This window comes from Triturus cristatus, chromosome 9 (assembly GCF_964204655.1).
Source record: "Triturus cristatus chromosome 9, aTriCri1.1, whole genome shotgun sequence".
Classification (NCBI taxonomy): domain Eukaryota; kingdom Metazoa; phylum Chordata; class Amphibia; order Caudata; family Salamandridae; genus Triturus; species Triturus cristatus.
In genome coordinates this window covers 1,094,424,659-1,094,448,918 of record NC_140592.1, presented here as the reverse complement: position 1 = coordinate 1,094,448,918, position 24,260 = coordinate 1,094,424,659, and the positions used below count along the sequence as shown (strand labels likewise).

Genomic DNA, 24,260 nt, shown 5'->3' with positions numbered 1-24,260 from the left:
TGCAGAAATATTTCGGGCCTCTTGGCCTCGCCTCGGGGTCAATGTCAAACTGTAGTTAGTTTCAGCTATAGTCGGGGCTGTTGAATGATAATGGTGGCTCGCGGCGAGACCAGTGTCCCGGCATAGTGGTGGTGTCATGCTTGGCAGGGTCCAAGTGGATGTCAGCCTTTGTTTTGGGCACAGAGGCTGCAGCGACATTTCTGAACTATGAATTCACCCAAAATGGGCGGCGTTGGAGAGAGGAAACCAAAAGCATCCAGGTCCGCATTCCCAGGTGAACGCGTGTGCAGTCAGCTCCTAATTGCAAAGTCCACGGGGAAGTCACTGTCAGTGAGGCCACGGTTTAACTACTGGCCTGACGCAAAGTAATGGGGCCCCTCTGCAGAATGTGGTGAGGGACCACCGAGACTCCAGTCTCAGTGAGATTCATAAGCAGGGTTGGCTTGGAACACAATTAGGCCCGGGCACTCTCCAAAAAACTGGCCCACAGTCCCGGATCGTCCGTTTCATTAATCACACCATCTAGTTAGTCTCATTGGAATCTGACAGGCTATTTTTTGTTATTGATTGTTGTTTTATAGAGCGTGAACTCAGCCCATTGGTACTGGGGCAGTGTACATGAGCACCAGTAACATTACACAAGATCCAATTTGTTTTTCTTTTAGGTGAGACAATCTTATTTTAAGGGAGATTACTTGATTTGCCCAGAATCGCAGGAAGTTGAGCTGACGCAGGGACTTGCACCTCGTTCTGTCAGCAGTTCTGACTATGAGCGACATCCAATTTGTTTCCACTGGGAAAGGTGGTCTCACAGCGAGGCTTCTGCAAGAGCTCCCCATTACCCCCATCTCTCCCAAACGAAGGCCCAAAAGGGGTGACAACACCCGGCTTAAAACAGGAGCCTCATGACGAAGGGGTTCACGGATGGAGAATTCAGCTGTGCTGTAACAATTTGCACCATGCAGATCATATAAATGTATTTTATATGCATAGCTCTGTGGGTTACTACTTTGGTCACAAAAGATCCTTTTGTTTCTGTACAGTTCATATGTTAAAATAATCTAGCTCAGTGAGCTATGAACTGCCAAAGAGCTGCATGCAAACTACATGGTACAGGTTACAAAGTTAAGCTTTTTTCAGTCTTTTATTATCCTAATGTTGCTAAAAACGGTTTGTTTGCATAGAAGTAAATTCTTATTAGTAAATGTAACCCTAACCACTGTATTAGGTTTTGAATCCCAAGTTTGTGCTTCTCCAGCCCAAGCACTCTTAAAAAATGCCTACACCTGGTAGTGCCCTTGGTCTTGTGTAACATTTTCTATACACTGACTTACACATATATTACTCATAGTCTTAATGCGCGTTTGATATTAAGTGCTCTGACACCATAATCTGGTATGAGAATTGCTATAAAACAAAAGAAAAACATGACAAGGGGCTATAGAGAGATGAGGGGCGGGGGACTTTCTATCAAAACTTTACTTGAGGAAGGCTCCTATGCTGAAATTCAGATTGCGTATTACATCTGACTTTCAGCAGTGCCAGTTCAGGATATGGGTGGAGCCCAGAAAAGTGGGTGTTGGCCTCCCACAAACATTTGAGCACCTGGACTTCATATTTTACAAATTAAGCACTGCACCATACAAAACCAGAATACGTGGAAATTTCAATTAAAAGGAAAATTTGCACATTGTAGTAGTTAAACACACACTTTATGTTCGAAGGTCGGGTTGCAACATATTCAAACAGAATAATTTTGCAAAGGTCTCTGCAATGTCCAGCGCACCTTTCATCACCAAGAGGAAAACACCGAAATAATCGAGCGGCTGAACTCGGCCTCGGTTTGCAAAAGAGTCCGTTAATGATTGGCCAACTTCTGCTTTCCGACCGGCTTTAGAAAGCGACCGTTTTTCCCAGATAATACTGGTATAAAACACCTTTTATTTTGGCTTCACAACTGTGATGATACAACAGTTTATTTGAGAAATGTGTACTTTTGACATGTTTGAAAGTAGAAATCCTGCAGGTTAGTGGTGGTTGGTGAAGGGGCCGGAGGGTGGTGGGGGTGAGGCGGTTTTCAAAATGCTAAAATAAATCGACCTTTTTGTAGTACTTCATACCAGAGCTTTGAAAGTGGTTCTTACCCTTTTAACTCAGGATCATGAACCCCCATTGAATCACAATTGGAAGCCAGTACTCCTGACCAGGCAGTCTACGATTTACCCTTCAAAACAGACCAAAAAATAAATAAAATATACATCAGATACACAAATTAAGTATATCACAAACCATAAAAAAAAAAATTAAAAAAAAAATGTAAACTATTAATGGGAAAGTTGGAGGTTGTCCACAATCTAATGTATTTCTAAAATGCAAAGCGAGGATACACTCTAGCACATCACTATCTTTCTTGCTCCTAAGGCACGTTCCTTTTGTCTTGCTCGGTGCATAAAGTTTCCGATTCAATTGAGCCAATAGTTCATACAAGATTAACTGTACGTCTAACCATCATTATTCAGCCCTCTGCAGATTTTTTTGTTTTGTTTTTAAATCTTAAAGGAACTTGGTTGATTTTTATTATTTCGACATGAAAATGAATAGAAAGGGTCTTGAGTTGTGTGTCCAGGAGTTAGAATACATACCACAGGAAATGGCTTTCCAAGATTTAAGGGAAAATAATTATATTATTTAACTAACACATGTATCGGAATGTTGCTTGCATGACGGGTAATCTTGTTGCTCAGAAAGCAATATATAGCTACCAAGGTAGTGTCACAAGTGAAACTCAGATTTTTAAAGGGTACATTCATGAGCGGTGAGGTCACAGGCGGAGGGTGGGGGGGGAAGAATGTAGAGAATGAATATACATAAGAATCTAGTAATGGAAGACGATCTTTATTTTGGGGGTAGTACCCCATAAAACATACCAACAAGACAATTCCCAAAATATGCACAGCTCAAAGCCATTGTATACATGTGCAAATTGTGCAGTTGAAAATACATTACAGTAGTGGAAAAAAGGATCAAAAAGAAGTTTGGCCCTAATATTTTCCCTCTGGAACCATACTAAAAAACGGGTCCTTATACCAGAAACAATTGTAGTGCTCCTAGCTCCCTAAATACTCAAAGTTGGCTATCATTGAAACCCTAATTTGCAAAAAAAGGGGGTGAATCTAATTTCTTCTAATCAGTGAGTAACTGAAAGAAAATATCGAACAGGTATTGTTTGTCCCACTGTATCACATGCTTTACACAAGCCATATTAATACTGCCCCATTTACAGGTAAAACAAATAAAGCACTAAACTGCCAAATCTAGAAACTTAACTAGGTAGGGAATAATTTCATCTAAGCATGCTTCAAAACATGGCATTGGTTTAAGACCCAAAAATGTGTCTGACAGGCAGCCAGACTGAGCATTCGTCCGCCACTTTTCTACAACATAGGCCCAACAGAGTTTCTTTATAATACCTCTTGCTGATCGGTCCGTTAATAGAAGTAGGATTGGTACATGTTCTGTCCAACCCCAGAGCAGTAAAACAAAACTTAATATGATGTAGCCAATTCATAACGAGGCCGCTGTATAGCCTCAAAACCTCCTTTAGTCCGCTCCTGTAAGGTTGCATCTCTGGGGTTATCCACAGCCTGACCCAATACGGTAGTGACCCAAGGACTGCCAAGTCCTCAATTCATTTCAAGGATACGGCAGAGTAGAGGGACCGGGGTGCTCTGCAGTAGATTTAAAAAAGACCCAACAAAATTATTTTTGAAAGTAAGGAGCTCTTCCACATTAGCCATTCTCCAGATTTCTGCCCCATAAAGGATTGGCAACTGTGCTATAGCTCTATAGACCTCAATAGCTGGACATATCGATCTAGCTAATGTATATCTATACAGCTCCACATGACTGCCTCTATGAACAATTATTGCCCTACATTTCCGGATATGCGGGAGATCAAGTTAAAGTGTAATCTATTCTAATTTCTAGGTAATCAAAATGGTCTACCTCTTCTAAAATGGTCTCTCCCATTGTCAGACTGCTATAAAGGATTTAGGAGGTCTAAATGTCAATTTTTTTTTAGCAGAGTTTTATATAGCGCGAACTTGACCCGAATCGGGTATCAGAGCGCTTCACATAGGACCAGTTACGTTACATGAGGACACATTCATTTTTGGTAGGCACGGGGAGATTAAGTGATTTGCCCAGAATCACAAGATGTTCAGCGTCATTGCAGAGATTCAAACCAAGTTCCCCAGGTTCGAGGTCGACCGCCCTAGCCGTTAGGCCAACTCCTCTCCCCAAAGGGTGTTACTCTCCAGGCCCCTTACATTGCAGAAGGTTTCAAATTTATTCAGCAAATTTTGCTATCCTACTTGGGTTCTTGAATGGAGCAGGGTGTCTGCAAAAAGTAGACCTGGTGTAAATTTACCAAATAGAGGCTAAAAGCATCATGGGTACATGCAGACAGATATCAGATATGAGATATGATTAATAGTGAAAAGAGCGGAGGGGCAAGGACGCAGTCTTATCATACGCCTCCCTTGATAGGGATTTGGTTGGTTAATCAACCCTGCTACCCCAGCTCACTTAATATAAATGTATTTGTAAAGCACACGCTCACCCAAGGGTATATTGGCGCTGAACAGAGGTTGTTACCCAACTCAATGGTACTCATTTTATGGACCTTGAAAGTATGAAAGGCTGAGTAGACCCGCTCAGATTTGAACTTGTGACCATGAGGTCGAACACGGGCACATTAGTCCACCAAGCCACCAGACCTTGTGCATAGTTACTCTCATGCAGCCTAGCATTAATACATTGTAGCCCAGAAGGAATACCCATCGACTTGAGGGAATACCGTAGTTTAACCCAAGGAACTAAATCAAAAGCAGGCCTCAAGTCCACAAAAACTTCATGCAAGAACTCCTTGGATAGCTGGATATATTTCCATAAAATAAGGGCCAGTTTAAAGGTCTGGCTGACTAAAACTGGCCTGGAAAGGCGATAAAATCTCTACTTCTCATCCATTGCTGCAACTTTTCCAGAACCAGTTTGCTGGAAAATTTACAGAAGGTTTTTTCTGTAGACTAATGGGCCTAGATTTGGAGGGATTACTACTTTGGCCTTTTTGTAAATGGGGATAATTTCTGCCCCCGACCAGGAATCGGGAGAACCCGCAAGGATGGCTTTTGACAAAAGGTTAATGTACGGGGCTCATAGTGCAATATACAAACCATGGAGTGTAAGAAGGGTCTAGTGTACCCTGTGGAGAAGAAAAAAGTGCTGCAACTGCTGCACGATGAATCACAGAATTCAACAGCATTGGATGCTGGACCAGAGTTGTGCTAAAATAAGTAACATTAGGTCTTCCCTAATCTTAGATAGCTTATAGTCCGTTGATGACAACATACCTGCAAGCACACCTAGTTTCAAATTTCTACTGTATCCAATCATAGTTTGGACAAACGTGCATCAACAGCTGATGTACAAATAAAGGTGGAAGACCTGTCTTGAGAACCAAGGGATCAAAGGGTCTTTAGAGGTAGAGAGCAGGTAAATAACACTTCGGAGCTTAAAAACCATGCAATCAACAATGGTTTAGTATTTAAAAAGTACCATACACTTTTGCCCTTTTACTGTCTGTTTTAGGGCAAAATAATCATACAAAGTTAAATTTCATAAATTTTCTAGGGATAAAAATGTTCCATTTATTCTTCTCGCAGCTCCAACATACAATTTTACAATCCCAACAACTAGCAATCCTAAAATAAGATTCAGCAATGCCTTGGATGGCTCCAGCTGATAAAAAGAAACATTCCAGTAACAAAATAAATAAAAAAAGACTGGGGCTATGTAGTAACTGAATCCATAAATTTGGATGTTTGTACATTAATTAGAACTTTTATAATTAACGCAAGCAAACCTAAGTTTACCGTAGAAGCAAAATAAGCTCATTTTGAAGATTCAAACCACGATTCAATGAATCTAGATTAGCGCAACTTTATTCTCGTCAAGTGTACCCGCCAGTGGATCCAGCCAAAATAGTGAATTTGTTGCATTCGTAAGTTTACGGTGGACCGATTTGAAGCGGTTAATCTGCTAAAGTTAACAAATACCCACCCACTAAGATTTTGCATATGCCAGGTAGTTTCCCAACCTTGCTGCACATACAAATATATTAATGTGGAAAAACGATTAAAAACATTTATCCCCAGTGTGGACTCAGGAAAGGACAGACAAATATTTATTGGGGAGGGGGGGGGGGGGGGAAGAAGAGAGCCACAAGTAAAAACATTTTCATCCGCAGAAAGAAAAGTTAATGTGCAGAAGTTCATTTGCATAGTATTTACACGTTGATTTTTCCGCCAGATGAAAATTTGTATGTAGGAATGTAACATTGCAGTACTCCAAGACATTTAGGATTGTCCAATGTCCCACAAGTACTTGTGGGAGCCAGTGTGAATCCTTGAAAAATCGAAAATTTACACCAAACAAAAGATAAAGTCCATCTACAGAAGCAAATTTGGGACTTCCCTGGTGTAGGCCTTGTGACTCGACCCATAGAATTATACCAGCAATTAAGAAACTGGTTTCAAAGAGCAATAGAGGTTTCGATTGCCACTGGAGTTGTGAATTTATTGCATCCATTGATTTGGAGTACAGAGAAAGTGTAAATTGGCTCCTTGGATAGCATTTTACTTGAAATTATTCATCTGGACTTCTGCTGGTTTTCTACTGCGGTCCAAACAATACAATATGGGGGGAAAATCCACAGGTTGGGAAACAAGGACTTTGAACGTGAGAGACAGAGGTCTGAAACAAGTTTATAAAGAAAAGCTATTCTGGTTCAACATTCTCCTTAGATTTTGGTTCCTGTATACTTATTAGTGTCCAAGGTGATAGAACATGGTGTACATTAACTAGAAAGATATTGCTTGGTGATCAGCAAGGACTTATGGATGGATGTCCACTGTTCTACAAACCCACATGTAACAAACAGTAAAAGAAATCTGTGGAACTGTGAAAAAAAAGTTAGGAGGGGCCTTTAATGCTTGGTAACATTTTTCACAAGACTTGAAGGGGAATTCGATGCACAGGTTCTTATTTTAGTTGTTGAGGTCAATATCTGATCTAATTTAATTACACCTCTTGAAACAAATCTCATTACACTCACAATCATGCAGCACAGAAAGCACATTGAACGGCCGTTCATAGTCAAACACAGCTTCCGCATGCCGGCAGCTGGACACTGAAATACACATGGTCCATCAGTACCTGCCACCCGTCTCTGATCTTCTGGTTGAAGATTCCATATTCATATCTTATACCATAACCGTAGGCTGCAAGTCCCAGGGTTGCCATCGAATCAAGGAAGCACGCTGTAAAGAACAAGAAAGGCCACGTTAATTAACTGCAAGGAACATGAAGGGCACAGACGAGCACCTTGCCCTAGATTCAATTGAGAACAGTCCTCGGGCTAACACTGTTGTAGAGACACATTCCTGCGCGACTGAGTGTTCACACAGGGGCGACAAACAGCACCAACACAAGTACAGTTCATGATAAAGCAGATAAGTCAGAGGCTTGGTACACCAGTCTATGATTTAAGTGAATGCCAAAAACCAGACAACTTTAATAGTGCATTTTGGACCCAGGCCCTTTGATTTTGAAGGGCAGGAGAATCCCTGGCAACAAAAATATTAACAAAGCCCTTAAGATGCAGGAGGGGTGTTGCTCTGATTAAATTGCCAGTCAGCTTCCCAGATCAGAAATGTGGCATATAAAGATGTGAAATTTACCTTCAGACAAATTATATATTATTCCTCAAAACCTGGAGGACTAGCGCTTGGTTTCCCAAGAATATGGACTAGCCATATGCCTCATCATGTGCCACTAACCGGCTGGGAAAGGGCAGGTCTGGACTAGGAGCTAAATTCAGTCCTCAAATATGGCTCATATTGCACTGTACAAGTGTAGCAAGCTAGTACAACCCTCTATAGGAGGATTCACTGGGTTCTCCCACCCCCAACAATATGTACGTATACTTTACGTCGGGCTAAATAACTAAACGCATAGAACAATTTATCAATCCATTTTCTAAAAGCCACAGGTTTATGGTCATGTAAAAAAAAAAAAAAAAAAAAAAAAAAAAGTACTAATTGTGCCAATACATCAGGAGCATTAGGTCTATAGATTCAGATCCTGCATTTGTCTTTGTGAAAGATTTAAAATTCATTTGCTCATATAAGTGTAACTGTAACCTGCCCCAGACAATTTCTTGCTCAGGCCAACATTGCCCCCATGAAGTGCCCATCCCCAGGTGTAAAAGCGCCTTGTGGTTTGGCTCTCAAGACAAGAAATAAACTGAAAAGCTGAAACGGTTTACATTTGGATACTAAGCGACAGTCACTCCTCCCCCCTTCTCTTAAGTTGAGCTAGTTACCTATTGTAGTCTTTGTATGGAAACAAAAATGTGATCGTTACTAGTAGTAGTGCATACATTGGAGTCTTGCTTACACTTGTCGAGCAGGTCTCCGATTAACTTTTGTAAGAATCCTTGATGGATTGTTCCACATACCATTACATTTTACATTTTTCTTTGGTCAATAACCTTTTTCGGGCTCTTGTGGCTTGCAAGAAGACTTCTTGCACACCTGTAACATAACCAGGTGATGCTCCCTGTACCGGAAGGAACAAGGATCCAGCATCACATTCCTGTCCAGAGTATTGGTTTTGTGCCCTACAGCCAGGTGAACCCTGGGACGATGATCCTGGATTATCCTTACAATGTCTATCCTGCACCAAACCAAGACCCCCACGGATATACACAGACTGTGTCCATGCCAATTTACAACCTTCTACTTTTAGGCAATCAAATCAACACAGTGGTCTCCTCTTCCTATAGCATCTTAAGAATTCTTTAAAAAAATCCTAATCTTTCTGCCCAAGTCGGTTAGGAAGTCAGTGATCTTCACCTTAGTACCATCAAAGATTTTATTGTAACGGCCTCTACTTGGGCCTGCAGGCCCAATATCTGAACAAATTGCAGGTTCTCCAGAACTCTGCAGCCAGACTTTTACTAGAAGTACCCAGGGACCATTCAGTCTCCGCCGCACTCAAAGACCACAGGCTTGAGGTTAAAAATACCACGACATGACTCTGGACCCACCTTTAAGGAAATCTTCGCTGGTACACCCAAACTAGAAACCCAAGATAAGGCATGTGCAGAATTAACTATTAGATTTAAATAATCTAAATGGGGTGGCAGCAGCTTTGTGGTCAGAGCAGTCACCTCCTGCCATTCAGCATAAGGTCTGCCCCTTCCTTGCTTCAATTTAAGAAATTTTTGAAAACCTGGCTTTTCATTCAGTAGGTTCCCTCGCTCTGCTCATCGTGGCTCACAGAATCAGCACCAAGACACCTTCGGGTCTACGTTGCGTTTACAAATTGGGTAACATAACGACACAGATTTATGGGTTACATTTCGGGAGACAATCGATCTCTAGGGTTCCCATATCCTGGTGACCATGGATTCTAGGTTCCCATGTTGCGTGGATAACAGTGTCTAGGTTACTATGTTCTGACGATAATGGACCTCCAGGCTCTAATAATAATGGCTCTTAAGATTCCGACATTCTGGAGGCAAAGATCTTTAGATTGCAATGATCTAGTGATAATACAGCTCTAGGTCCCTATGCCCAGATGACAGCAGTCTCTAGGTCACTAGAATCCAATTAAAATGTATTTCTAGCTTCTACGTTCGCATAAATTCAGGGTTTCCAAGTTAGTGACTATGGTCTCTTTGGTCCTCTGTTCTGGTGTTAATGGATCTCTTGGATCTAAAGTTCATGTGACAATAGTCCCTGGGTCCCCAAGCTCCGGTTACATTTAGTATTAGTGTTCCACATTTTGCACCTCATTATTTCATGAGCACTGCCCTCACTTACCAGCGAGCCTGCCCAGACCGCCATTGCCAAGACCAGCATCTTCTTCCATTTCCTCGAGCTCCTCTATATCCAATCCAAGCTAAAGAAGCACAAAAGCAAATTCACCATAGAAATTCCAATATGGCCACACAATTAGATATGTATATTTGTTTTGCCCTTTGCCTCACTCTAAAGGGTAACAAGCTCACTGACTTTTTTTTTTTTTTAAACAAACCCTCAATACATGAAGTAGAAACCACTGCAGCTCATGTACAAAGCAGTGCCTCCCAAGCCACTGAAGGTTTTTGGTAAAGAGACGTAATGGACACAGGAGAGAGGCAGGGATTTAAGAGGCGTACGACTAGCTGTGGTGAAAGCACATTCTTTGGAGGGGAGCTTGGAAAACACGAGCGTCCTCCAAGGAGAGTGGTCAGGTGAGAGGTAAAGTAATAACCTCTAAAATCCTGTTTTTAAGCCTTCTTACCCGATTACTAAACTGCATCTAATAAAATACTGCACCCTTGTACCATCTTCAGACTGGAGGATGTGCCCCGTTTCCATAAGTGGAGAGGGTAAGCCTAAAAAATCTTACATACAGCACAACCGGACCAGGACTTGCATGTGCTCTTTTTAAAGATACCAGTATGTCGCACTCTGCGCCTCACTAATAGGTAGGAAAAAAGGATGCTGCTGAAGTGCATGGACAATGGGAAATGTCTGACTGGATAACCCTTGTACCTTTATAAATGTTGGGAAGAGGGGAACTTCTAGTAGATTAATCCAGCCTACCAGAGCAGGCTCAGAAGGGCCTGGAGGGGAGGGCCATGCAGAAGGTTAGCAGGCTTCTAGCTTACACTCAGAAATGGGATGTTCGTTACTTCCAAGAAGTCAGCTGACTTACTACCAAAGAGCCAAGATCAGACTCATTTAACAGCCGCAACAACTGCTGACCACCAAGAATCTCACCGAGGAACGATTGCAGACATCTGCCACATTTGTATGACTGTTCTTGTAGAATGACTTCCTCATGAATTGCTGCAAAAGCACACGCAAGGATATTCTAACAAGAATAGCAACATGGGATAGTGACATAAGCGCGAGTTCACAGTGGAAGTAGGGATATGAAATCCTTGTTTGAACCTTTCTGAAGACAAAGAAAGGGTTCAAGAGGAGTAGTCGCTGCAAGTTCAAGTAAAAAAAAAATGAAAAAAAATTACATAACGTCAACATTACCCGATTTGACCCAAGAACCTGTATGCAAATTCAAACTGGTTGCAGTTGAAAGTCAGGACTCTACACTCCAAAGAATACAACCGCCAGGCCTAAAAAAAAAAGTGATGAGTTTGCAATAAGAAGCTTGAAGTAAATTCCGCTGTACATGTGGGATTCCCTTCGCTTTTCATTGGGTTCGTTTTTACTACCAGGCCAAAACTGTTTTTGGCCATTGCAAATATTGACCACACACGATGCAAATAAAGGATTACTTTTGTTGCACACAAAGATTTCCGCATATAGTGAAGGCCGCCCAAACTTCGATTTGAAGACGATCCTTGCCCCATCCATTCTTTATCCCACAGACACATGCACTTAAAAGCCTTCGTGTAGCATGGCGCCTCCACGCCGCTCACCTCTGCGGCTCTCTCATATCACAGAAGGCAAACAGTCTTCACTGTCGGCAACCTCTGTACCCTTGAGCAACAGAACTGCAGTTACTCAACTCTGCAGGGTCTATTTGACTAACCCACTCAATACAAGACCTTAAAAAGCACACACGCTAACAGAGGGGAACCCAGAGCACACCACCATTAAAGACCTCAGGCTGCCCAGTGTGGTAGGAAGCGCCTGCTACTGAGATGGCGAGAGGTCTCCAGTACCGGAAATCTAAATCCTGAAACATGGCACACAAGTGGCTGCCAAGAGGACAAGGTCCCCTGTGACATTTGTAGTGCAACAAAGTATGAATTGTTTTTTGGTCCAAAGAGAACGTTGCTCAGTGTGATAAGTGGCCAGTCATCTTACAGAACGAAGAGACATTCACCGCTTGAATTCAGGTCTTTTGGTAAAGGATGGCATTCATAAGACCATTAATAGTTTAAACATACTTTGAAACATCTTCTCAATGCGTAGCCATTTCGTTGTGTGCAGGTGTGGACTTGGGCCGAAAATCACACAGCAGAAGGACACTCCCAAAACCAGCAGAATGGTGCCAGGGCTTGGTTCCCATATCTTGCCAGGGCATGCCGAAAAAGCCCTGGGTTCATAACAAAGTTATTATTCCATTCATCCTGCGCTGCTAAAGTCCACTTCCTCAAGAAAGTAGGTCAGGGTAAGGAACATTCAGGGCCTCCTCTACACTGAAACAAGAGCGCTGCCACAAGGCCAGCGCAACAAGCAGCAGATATCTCCTATGTCGCTAAAATGAGGAGACGGCACAAGGCCGGTGTGCCCAGGGGAGGCAGGGCAAATCTTTGCACAAACTCTGATCAGTTATCAGAAAGAACTTCATAGGGAACGAGGGACATGGTAAACGGGCACACAACACTGACACGGCCACAAGAGACAGCCAAGAAGGCCTCCCCAGTCCTCGGAGGTTATGTAGGCTGTTCCTACATACTTGGAGCATATATTGCAATTTAGCACAATTGTGGCATACACACGCTATTTCACCCACATAGCATGTTATAATGAGAGCACAAACAGAACGCACTCTGCAATTGCGAACATTTGTACCACACAAAAGAACATACAACTTCCGTTGAAACAAGTGACTGTGCAGATGTTAAAATACCAAATCCATAAAAAGAAACGGATGGAATTTTTTAGCCTACATCAAAAGCTGCGTGGGTAAGGGAATGAACAGAGATTTGCTGAAGGCATTTTTTGCTAAAGAGTTTGTAACGTGGTCAGGCCAGGGGACAGTATGCCCTGCACAGTCATGCATTTCAAAAGTCACTGCACACTCTAAGGGCCCGATTGTAAGTGTGCCCGGTGCAGTGCCATCCGTCAGGACGGCGGAGGACATGTTCCAGTGGGAGGGAGGCTGGGTAATTAAATCTTAAGGAGAGCAGTAGCTCGAATAATGCTTTCAGGCTAACTGGGTCTTGTTATGAACCAAATCTAAAGTGCACGCTCGGCCAGTAATTGTGCTCCGCGGTATATTCCCGTTTCTACGGGCAAACAGCTCTTTATTCCAAGTGCTTCGATTCGAAGGAGGCTCGCTGGCGCGGCGCCTCTGTATCCTCGTGTGACCCTCTGCCACAGAGAGCTTTTTGTCAGTCGTGTTTAGGCAGGTTTCTCAGGACTTCTTATTTTCCTATTTCAACCCAAAAGCCTCCTTTGTGCTCGATGTAAAACTAAGCAATTGGGTCAGACATCTGCACAAGGCAGGAAGAGAGATTTCTAGGCTGCAGGCCTTCTCTGAAGGAAATTGCCTGTTTTAAAGAAGGTATGCTTTATTGGACCCAAACAGAGAAACACATTTCCTCTTTTATTGAAAAAAGAAAGCGGGCCCTGCTTGCGTTTACCTTCGCCAAGGTTGCGGCGAGCCCTCTCGGCCTTGCTCTGATTTCCATAGTTTCAGTAACTGTTTGCTTTGCTGTTAACCCTGGGTTGTATACAGTGCAAACCGCAAGCGTTCCCCGGGAGGGGCCGTGACTCGGCATTGTGCGTTCTACCTGGCAGCGCGACAGGCTTGGAAGCTAGCGGTGTACGTGGGAGGCGGCCACTTACCAAGGGGCATTGAATTCGAACTACTACCTGGGTTTTAGCATTTGTTTGCGAATGCTTTTAGAAGTCACGTAGTAGGAAAGGTTGTATGGTAGTGTGTTGCACCCCGGCGGCTGCCTGGCATAAAGAGGGTAGATTAAATGTGAATCTTCACGCATTACATAAACCGTTGGATAGCGTTAAGCCCGTTTCTAGGCACTCAGTTTTGGGAATTGAAGCACGCGAGGTGAAGCCGCCTGTGCGGATCTGGTCATCTAGAAGGGCACACATTAAAATTCCAAGTGCAGCGTCCGTGAATGGTAACTGAATGAAGGAAAAACCACGTTAACAAAGGGTTAAACCGCTGTACTAGCAGGAAATACCGGTGCACACCCATGCCTGTGGGCATGCTGAAATGTAAGCCTATTAAATGAGGGAGGAAGCCGGCCGGGATTACACCACTGGTTTGTGTGCCCGCAGTTGGCCCGTTAGGCGCTAAATCTCATCTCCTCCCGGAGAAACGGAATGGTGCACCTCCAACGCCACGAGGTCTGGGGTGAGTGGCAGCACAATCCTTGCACCCCGATATCTGAAGCAACACTGCAGCGATTATGTGGCCCAAATTCCAGGCATTTGGTGTACAGTTGCCTCAGTGGATCACTTCATAATCAAGGCTCCCCGTTTTCCGTTTTTACAGATAAATACAGACAGAACGCCATTTATTTTCTTGTCTGTATTTATTTTTAAATGTGGATAAAAACGGAAATGAATTGCTTTTGGAGTGATTTTAAATACACTTTACCATGACTGCCAGGCCAATATCTGTGATAGGTAAGGAGGTTAGAAAAAAGGAATTTTAGTAAACATGCTCAAACCGCAGTAGATATGCACAAGGTACTGAAATGTGCATATTTTCATATAAGTGAATTGATTGATCTTCTACAGGTGGTCATATAACTGAAACCTGGCAGGCATTCAAGAATGACTGCATATTTATTGCTTAAATAAATGCGGAAGTACACCAGTTTCAGCTTTATTTTATTTTTTTCACAAAACCCATAATAAATATGGATAAATACAGACGGAAATGACTAAATAAATAAATACCATAAAACCGGGAGCCCTAATCATAATCCAGGTCCTCGCCACCACGTCATCTAGAAACATCTTATTAACGAAGGGCAAGACTTGGGGGCCGATTTAGAATTCGGCAGAGAGTACCCAGTCCTCGAAACTCAGCCTCCACCGTTATTTAGGGAGGGACGGAAATAGGCTTTTAGTCGACGCATTGCCAGTTGGTTCTGTTGATGGAAAGCTTCCTCCACATTACACTGCCCGACGGGAAATCGTTAGTTTTGCTTTTCAGATGTAAACTCCAGCTTTGGGAGTTTGTTTCTGGAAAAATAAATTAAGTTTGTACGGCCACCAAAACAGACGATCACCATTCCCCGAAACGTTTTTAACCTTGAAGAGAAATATTGTGACAGTGTTTCTTTTGAGGCAGCGGTCATCTCTAAATTTGAAGGACTGAGTACCATTGGGATGGCAGAGGTAATGGCTACAGTGACCGGAAAATAGTAGTGTCGGCACTCAACTGATACTTTGCAGGTATTTTTGAAGTTGGGGTATGATACTCCTGATGCCTAGTGACATTTGCAGAGTTATGGAAAATTAGGTTTCAGCAAGATCAAATACCAGAAAACGTAGTTTGTGCATCTTAGAGAGGAGGTGCTGTACTTTATATGCATGTCTGCAATTGTATGCAAGGAGAGTGCAAAAAAAAAAAAAAAAAAAAAAAAAAAGTAGTTTCAGTAGTTCCATTGTTACCTTGCAGATCCTATGCAGGTTATGACCCAGGAATCAATACCTCGCTTCCACAGCCGCCCCCCAACCACACAGAAGATAGAGCTCAAGAAGCAGGTCTTCAAGATCCATTCATGCACAAGTGTCCGCACTCCCAACCAGAGCCCGCAGCAGCGCAAGCTTCTCCCACACAGTAAGCTTCAATGCAATGTTCTAATATCACATCACCACCCGGTCACTGGTTATCTGAACTAGCATGTCCTAAAAGGTGGAGACCTTGGGTCAGAACTTAGTTTGGCCAGGCCTTAGGATGACAGGAGGAGGGGGGCGGGAGAGTGGAGAAAGAATGGACGGAGAATAGAATAGGGCAGGAGAGAAGACTGAAACGAGAAAGCAGTGGGCTAGAGATTGGGAAAGGAACACTGGGAAGAAGAGTAACGGAGAAGGCAAGGCCCAGAGAGGAGGCAGAGGTGGAAAGAGAAAAGGGGTATGGGAAGGAGAAAACGGAGTGGCGAAGGAGGAACAAGATTGGATTGGTGGGAAAGGAGAAGAAAGTAAGGAAAGATAGAAGGGTGTGCAAGGAATGGAGAAGGGAATAGGATAAGTAAGGCTTTAGAAAGTGGAGCAAGAGGAGGAAAAAAGGAAGGAAGAATGGTGGGAAGGGCAGAATAAATTAGATGAAGGATTGATAGGATGAAAGAAGAGGATAAAGGGACTGTAAAGAGGGTGGGATGAATAAGGGAGAAGCAAAGAGGGAGGAGGGAAAAAAAATACAAAAAAATAAAGGAGAAAGTAATGTGATACAGAAGTGGGAATGCAAAAGGACAGCTTTACCACAGTCTGAGGTATTCGAGCTTAAAGTACTACTGAACAAAGTATGGTTTCAGCGCAGGACACCTCGTACCTGGTAAATGGCCTCGTCACAGGCATTCTGTAACCCCAGGTTGATCATGGTGTTCTGTAGGGTGCGGCCCATGTAGAATTCCAAGGACAGGTAGTAGGTTCTCTGAAACAGACAATTAGAAAGCTGATATTGCAAGAAAGATTTATCCATAAACAAACAATACCAGACAGCTACAAAACATCGATTTAAAGAGGCAAGATTTCAATGGGGGCCAACCGGCCACGTCTATGATAGGACTGGTGGATTAGGCTTTTAAATCATGTACAATACTCATGCTTAATCAGTTGGTGCAGTGCATTGCAATGAGGACCAAGGTTCTCGTCACCCTTTGCCTCGCACAGCTTGATACAGACGTCTTGCACGGATCTGTAATGCTACATCTTACAATAAGTGGTTGGCCAGTGGAGAATCATAGCGTTTGCCATTTGGCAGTACATTCCATGGCTACCGATTAATTGCCTAGGTGTGCTAGGCGTAGGCCGGTGCAGCTGTAAAAGCGGATTGCACTGGGAAGAGGTTTACTGTATACATTAGCCACTTCACTCAACCTGCTTGAGATAGAAGAAAGTTGGAGAATCGTGGAGCTGTTGTGATGGGCACAGAGTCCCACAACGGACACAAACACGATTTTCCATTCTAGTTGCTGGTCCATGGAGGCCTTGGACAAGATGTGAAGAGCAGACATGCCGCTATCAAGGCCCGGATCCACCAAGCACCATAGGAGGTGCACTTCAGACAAACCCAGGTGAACTGCTCCAGTACTAACTGGTAAGAGGTAGGTGGGGGGGCGGGGGGGTACCTCGTTAAGCCGATACATTTAAAAATAAAAAAAACTGTCTTAGGTGTTTTTAATGGCTAATAACCAAACTATGCATCGATCTGCACTTTATAGGATTTGGTGAAAAGCTTGCATGGGCACTGATTTCACAGCATATTGCTGCAAAGAGGCAGAGCAAGTTAGAGAAATGTCACCAAGATCGATCACATGAGCTTAGGATGGTATATCCAGTCTTATGCCATCAAACCACCAACTGCATTCTGGAAGTTGTAGTCCAGTTACACTCCAATTGGACTCCTGAAAAGGATTGTTCAGTTTGTAAGGCTTGTGATCTCCATTATATGGTATAACTAACTATTTCAGTTCAAGAGGTGGAGTGTCCCTCAATGACAAGACGGAGGTCCTCATCCTCGGACAATCCCCATACACCTGGGATGACTCCTGGTGGCCCACAGCACTGGGCTCCGCGCCGACACCCTCGGACCACGCACGCAACCTGGGATTCATCCTGGACTCCTCCCTCACGATGACCAAGCAAGTCAACGCCGTCTCGTCCTCTTGCTTCAACGCCCTGCGCATGCTCCGGAAAATCTTCAGATGGATCCCCACCGAAACCAGAAAGACAGTCACCCAGCACCTCGTCACCAGCCGACTGGACTACGGAAACGCCCTATACGCAGGAACCACCGCCAAACTTCAGAAACGACTACACCGCATAAAGAACGCCTCCGCACGGCCACAGCCACATATCCGCCCACCTGAGACACCTGCACTGGCTCCCTGTCAGCAAGAGGATCACGTTCAGGCTCCTCACCCACGCACAGAAAGCGCTCCACGACATGGGCCCCGAATAACTAAACAACCGTCTCCATTTCTACACTCCCACCCGCCAATTCCGCTCCGCCAGCCTCGCCCTCGCCACCGTCCCACAGATTCGCAGAACCACCACCGGCGGAAGATTTTTCTCCTACCTGGCAGCCAAAACATGGAACTCCCTCCCCTCACACCTACGACTGACCGAGGACCATCTAACCTTCAGGAAACACCTCAAGACCTGGCTGTTCGAGCAGTAGCAGCACCCCCCCCTCCCTTCAACGCCTTGAGACCCTCACGGGTGAGTAGCGCGCCTTATAAATGTCTTGGATTGATTGAATGACCATCCACCGAATGACGGAAATAGGCATCAATGATAAACATTTGGAACTCCTGGACAACATGTAGGCCATTTATGCAGCATTTGTGTGTTCTGTTAAAGTAGACATAGAACACCACCGCTAGACAGACACCAGCAAGGAGCATAGGGAGCCTGCTCTCCACCATAGGGGAAGATAGGTGGCGGTGGATAGTGGCCAGAAACCTGAGGGGGGGGGGGGGGAGAAAAGGGGTTTGGAATGTCCCTACATCCCACTGGAGGTGGTCTCCTCCAAGAAAGGTAGCAAAGAACCCATCCCGCCACAAGTAAACTATTAAGTGACCTCGAGGTGTGTTGACCCCATTTCCGCTCCATCCACCTGATCCTTTCAATATTCTTTCCCTGGACCATTCACATCCACTCCTTCCACCTTTTTGCCCAAGCTCGTTCTCTTTTAGGGTACAAGTCGAGGGCAGACACGAGACGTAATCTACCCACTCTTTTCAGAGTGGGCACAGTCTATCCTGCCGACAGTTTGGGTCCCACATAAATATGGTAAAGTTGTCAGTGTCATTTTCAGGCACTTGGACACATTCAGCAGTGCCCGACAATTGTCTGCTTTCGCTCCAAGCAGCAACTTGCAGGCGAAGGGGCTTTGTTATTTTAAATTCCAGATGGGCCCAAAACAAAGGCAGAAGTAAAGGGGCCATCAGGCCACCTTTTTTTGGAATACCCTGACTGGGAGCCATCAGGAGCCTCACACCTAAATGCAATGGAGGGGAAACAAAGGCACACGGTTTATCACTTCACAGGTACCTAAGAGGTACACTTCTGACTTTGTTCTGTTCAGGTATGTAAGCACCATGCATGCACTGTAAGAACGTCAGATGTGTTGGTCTGCCCTAGTATTTACACAAATAATTTAAAACCATTATTTATTTTAATAGCGCTACTCATCCTACAGCAGGGTGTCGGATCACATTTGCACATTATACATAGAGAAATCATGTGTGTAAATCAATGTATGACGTGTTATTAAAGAGTGAGGGTTACAAGGTGCAGGAGTCACATGTAGTTCATAACTTACTGTGCTACATTAGAATGATTACAATTTCTGATCTGCAAGTAACAAAATGATTTCTGTATTGAAACCGTAACCCACTTAGATTCTTATTTTAAGAGTCATCTGCACATAGAATTGGCTTTGCAGGAGAAATAACCCTCCATGCTACTTCCGATTCAAAACTGGATTAGACTAAACATAGCTCTTTCCAGCAAATACAATAACCTCCAGAGTTACCTTGCCATTATTATGATTACCTGAGAATATAGTGAAGACACAAAGTTCTCTGCAGCAGTTGCCATAACCCCATAAGATATTTTAAAACGCAGACTTTGCAACCAATTAAGCAGAACACATTAACTGCCACATTTCTCCTTGCTGACAATTTCTTTCCGGCACGCTTTAAAAAATAAAAAAAATTAAGCTGAGCTCTAGATTTTGTGTCAGGGTTGCGTCACTTTTTGGCACAACCCTAACGCAACATTCAATTTGTTATATTGGAATGTGCTCAAATGCACTCATGATTGACCTGCTAAACATGTGAAAGGTCTTAAGGTCTGATGTCACTGCCTTTGAAGTCAAGGGTTGTGATGGCATTTCCTATAATGCCACGTGCAGTCATACGCTGTGATGTCACGCACTGATGTAATAAGTCATGATATCACTTACATTCTGCCTAGCTTGGTTAGTCCCTTCATATTTTTTATTGGGACTTATGCCAAGTTACCACACTTTTGCCCCAGCTCCTTTTGACCATTTTCTCCAAAGCTCGCTTGCAGTAGTCTCTTCCCCTCCCCCTTCAGTCTACCGTTGCCAATGTCTTCATGTACCATTAACACCCGCTTTCCACTCCATTGCTTTGATTTAGAAAAAGAAAGTATTCTGGGAGTTGCAGTCCAATTTGATCAACACACCAACGCCGTGCTAAAGGAAAGTTATAGGCTGCATAATTTGTGTCCCAAGGATATGGATTACAGGCAGTAAAGAGGAGAACAGGCCGCTCAGTGAGGCCAGTGGTTTTGGCTTGCCATCTTGGCTTATTTTACTGTTCGACCCTACAGAGAAACTCAAACACAGGATTAGTAACTTTGGTGCCAGTTCACTCTTCACTGCGTGCTTTGTTGGACTGAGGCTGCTTTACTGTGCGGTTTGTTGCCCCCCTACTGGAGAAACTCTTGAATCTTGGGTTGACGTAAGGTTGGGGGTGATCCGACAGACAGGGGAGTATCTTGCATGGTAAACTCCATAAACTATTTATTGTCAGAGAAAGGCTGTGTTGCATAGCTTCGCTATGGAATGAGGGCTGAAGGGGGAGGGGGCAGGGAGCATGTTCATAAGGTGGTTTGCCCAGGATTGTACAATGGGCCTGAGGGGGCGGGGCAAACAGAAGGGAGGTTTGACCCCTGGGAAATTTGCGCAATGGGTCAGGCTAGGCAATATTTGTGCTCGTTGGGCTATACTCAATTGGGTGGGTTTTTGTTGCACATTTAACTGGCCCTTTGGTAGCATACTAGGTTATGCATGGAAGGATGACAAAGGTACGGTCGCACGGGGGGGGGGGGGGGAATTTAGCCCACAGGGATGCTGGATGTCAGTAGGGAACACAAACAGTTGAATTACGAGAACAGAAGTTTAGAAGGTGAACTGCTGGATGACGTGCAGGAAGAGCGAAAGGGGTGGGGGAAGAATCAGATAATGCAGTTGTCGGTGGTGTATTACGGGAGCGCCATGGGACGAAGGGCAGTCAGCGGAGATCAGCACATGGAGCTGTCCCTTCACAATGGGTTAGGCAGCTGGATCCAGAATAGAGGCCAACCTTGACGCCAGGTAAGGGTACAGGAGGAGCTGGGAGGAAAGCACTAAACACAGGCAAGATGTCTGTGGGGGGTCAGCGCTGTGGGGGAGGGGTGACATGCGCTTACACAGGTTTGGACGTGAAGTAAGAGCCAGGTTTCTTCATTTTAAGTTTTGTTTTAGGTATGGTTATATAAATACAAAATTAATAGGGCTTATGCATTGCATTAGTTTATATATTTTCCGTCAATTGTAAAAACAGAACAATAAATATGCAATACAAGGTTTTGAGTTGAGACAGGAGTACAGTTATGGGCAAGGGAAGAATAGTTGGATTTTCCTGACCCTGAATGCAAAGAGGTTGGGTAGCAAATATCCCCTGGGGACAGCTAGACCTTACAGTTCAAGCAAAAGATTGAGATCTACTCATGTGAGAGAAGAAGTAAAAAAAAAAAATAAAAAAAAAAATAAACACAGAAATAGGATCTGGTGAGCTAAGTTCCAAATATCTACTCACTCCATTCACCCATAAACACAAAAATGCTTATTGCAAACATACCATTTGGCTTCTGAAACAGCCATGCCGAGTCATAACGGCATTTGATGCCAACACCAACTTTTTTTTTTTTTTTATTAAAGTAAACCTGAAATTGTGTTGCAACATGTTTCTGGGTTTTGTGTTTCATGTCTTTTATGTGCCATCCCTGGACACTAGCCCAGGTTGTGTGTCATCATAATAATTTAGGATTGCATTGGTCTTTGTTGTGTACATGTGCACCCACTGCAGAGGTACATAGGTTCCAGACAGGTCAGCATCCAAGCTCTCCATGACCCTCTAGTTTGTAAGCGAAGCGCATTTACGTGAGTATTGGAGGACTCTGCAAAAACACAAGGAATCAAGAAACACAAGGCTGCTTTGGCTCGGAAACGTAAAGGCAGGTTTCAGAAGACCATGGAAAGCAAAGGTGTAAGTGTTCCACAAGTGACCTGCAAACCTGCTCAGTTTGAGGATTCTCAGCAGAGGGTATTCCAAGGTGGATCTTCAAGCGGTGCTGCAGCTACTTCAGGTAATGGGTTTAAAGCGAACTACAGGCAGCTGTAAGCCTTGAATGCTAGAGTGATGATAGAGATACACAAAACGATCACCCTTCTCCTGGAATAAACACGGGGATACAGCGGGTTCACAGGAAAATTGATTTAATGCACAAACAGCATGATGGGTTTCGGCAGAAATACCTTTGTCAAATGCCCAACACCGGTGCTTCATTGCTTGAGCATTTAACAGTGCTTCTTTGTTCCTATTGGTGGAAGCACACCTGACCAGAGTCCACAAGCAAGAGACTTTGCCGTACCTCTTCCCAAACTCCAACTCCCATCATGCATCTTGTTAGTAGTGAGACTCTTGATGTAGCCCAATTGATGAACATCCTCATAGTGAGTATGGGCTAAACGTTCCTGGATATGGTCACAGTTCTTTACTGTCTCTCCGGCTTGCAATTGTGCGATTTTACTCAGTTTCCTGGCTCCCTATGTCCTGCCACAATGCCGATTTGTTTTGCTGCAAGTGTGTGCCACAAAAAGAAAAACCATGCAGACTAATCAAGGTGGCCATAGTAGCGTGTAGCGTTGCAGGCACTGCAGCAAGTTTTTGATCATGCATCCCTTTGTTAAAGAGAAAAACATCCAATTTCTCTCATTCGGTGGATGGGACTGCATCGACTGGTGGCTTCATGGAACACTTGAAAGTAAACCGAACCATGAACGCAGTAAGACGCTGAAAGGTCTTACAATATTACTTGTGTGAAAGTTTAGCAAAAGTGTACTAAACTAAAATGTTTTCTCCTAGGAATAGGACTCAATCTTTCTCTTAAAGTAGATCCAATAACAGATGCTGCTAAATAGGAAGAATTCACAAAATTTGTGGACCGTTACCAGTCTTTAATACGGATCAATAACCACACAAAAAAAAAAAAGAATGTGGCCAGCTCTTGTATCCCTTTAGCTCACAGGCATACCTCTACTTGCCACCAGTGTAGTCTTAGTCTTGTTGACCACTCTTCTCTTAAAAGCCTCTTGACTGCCTTCTCACCCCATGGGGATTGTCCCTCCACATATAAGAGACTACAGTGCCCCCGTCTCATTCAGAGGACTGGCTAGTAAGAACCATCTCAAGTCCTCTTTTAGTCTGGTTCCCCCTGTGACATGGACTCTGCTCTTTGAAGGGCACAATCCCCTTGGCACCCGGATTATTCAGAAGAGCCGGTGAAAGTGAAGCAGGACAGAATCAAAATACCTCCTCAAAGTACAGCACTGATTTTCGAGGCTCTTGAAGTCTTTCTTTTGGTGGTCCCTTTTCTTGATGAAGGTCAGGAGGGGTCTGGTGCAGCATGCACTCCCTTGTTCTAGGAAGCAGCAAAGTCAAGCTGGAGGCCTTGAAGGCTCCTTCCAACTCTACTAGGGTGGTCTCGCTTGCACACCTTGGCGCCTTTCCTTATCTACTCAGTTTATCGCTACATACTGCTTTTACTCTGCATATTGGAGGCTTTTAAAAATTGGCAGAGTCAGTGCTTCACAAGACTTCACAGCCTTCTGCAGCAGGCAGGTTATGTCACTCAGGTGTGTCTGCTCCAAGTGTCACGCCAAAAAGCTTTCCTTGCGCCCGGCAGGTGAAATACAAACACAAGAGACACTCCCAAAACACTTGCCAAATACTGTACTGAAAGATTAATTACAGAGGGCCGAATTCATTCGCTACCTCTCCAACCTTCCCGGCGCCCCAGTGTAATGACAGACAGACACACACACACTGGAGCAATGATTTTAAATTCAATGATTTACTTGGCGATCAACTCAAGTTACAAGCAATAAACGAAAAAAAATCATATTTAACTACAAAATTTGAAGTACGGACCAATCTAGAATTATAAACAATGATGAAATGGGTAATGTCCGGATGTTATACATCATGGGTACTCACAAACTTTGTTGAGGGCCAAAATTACAGTGTGGTTTGTGGCAGAGGGCCGACCGGTAGGGGTGGGGCGAGGCTAGAGTACTGCCATCACACCAGTAGCAGCTCCTGGAGGGAGTGCTGTGGGGCGGGGAAAGGGCAGGGTGGGGGATAGTGAACTCCTGCATACAGCCGAACCGAGGGG

The 24,260-nt window shown here is 44.0% G+C and overlaps 1 protein-coding gene across 1 annotated transcript in view; it reads right to left on the bottom strand.

Annotated features, from left to right (window-relative positions):
* The window catches only part of PYGL (glycogen phosphorylase L), a 112,857-nt gene that overhangs the window by 73,372 nt on the left and 15,225 nt on the right, over positions 1–24,260 (bottom strand). The window contains exons 2-4 of the mRNA XM_085626978.1: positions 16,339–16,440; positions 9,948–10,026; positions 7,276–7,379 (exon numbers count right to left, since the gene is read on the bottom strand). Of these exons, the coding sequence (XP_085483104.1) occupies positions 7,276–7,379; positions 9,948–10,026; positions 16,339–16,440 (285 nt within the window). The remainder of the gene's footprint in view (positions 1–7,275; positions 7,380–9,947; positions 10,027–16,338; positions 16,441–24,260) is intronic.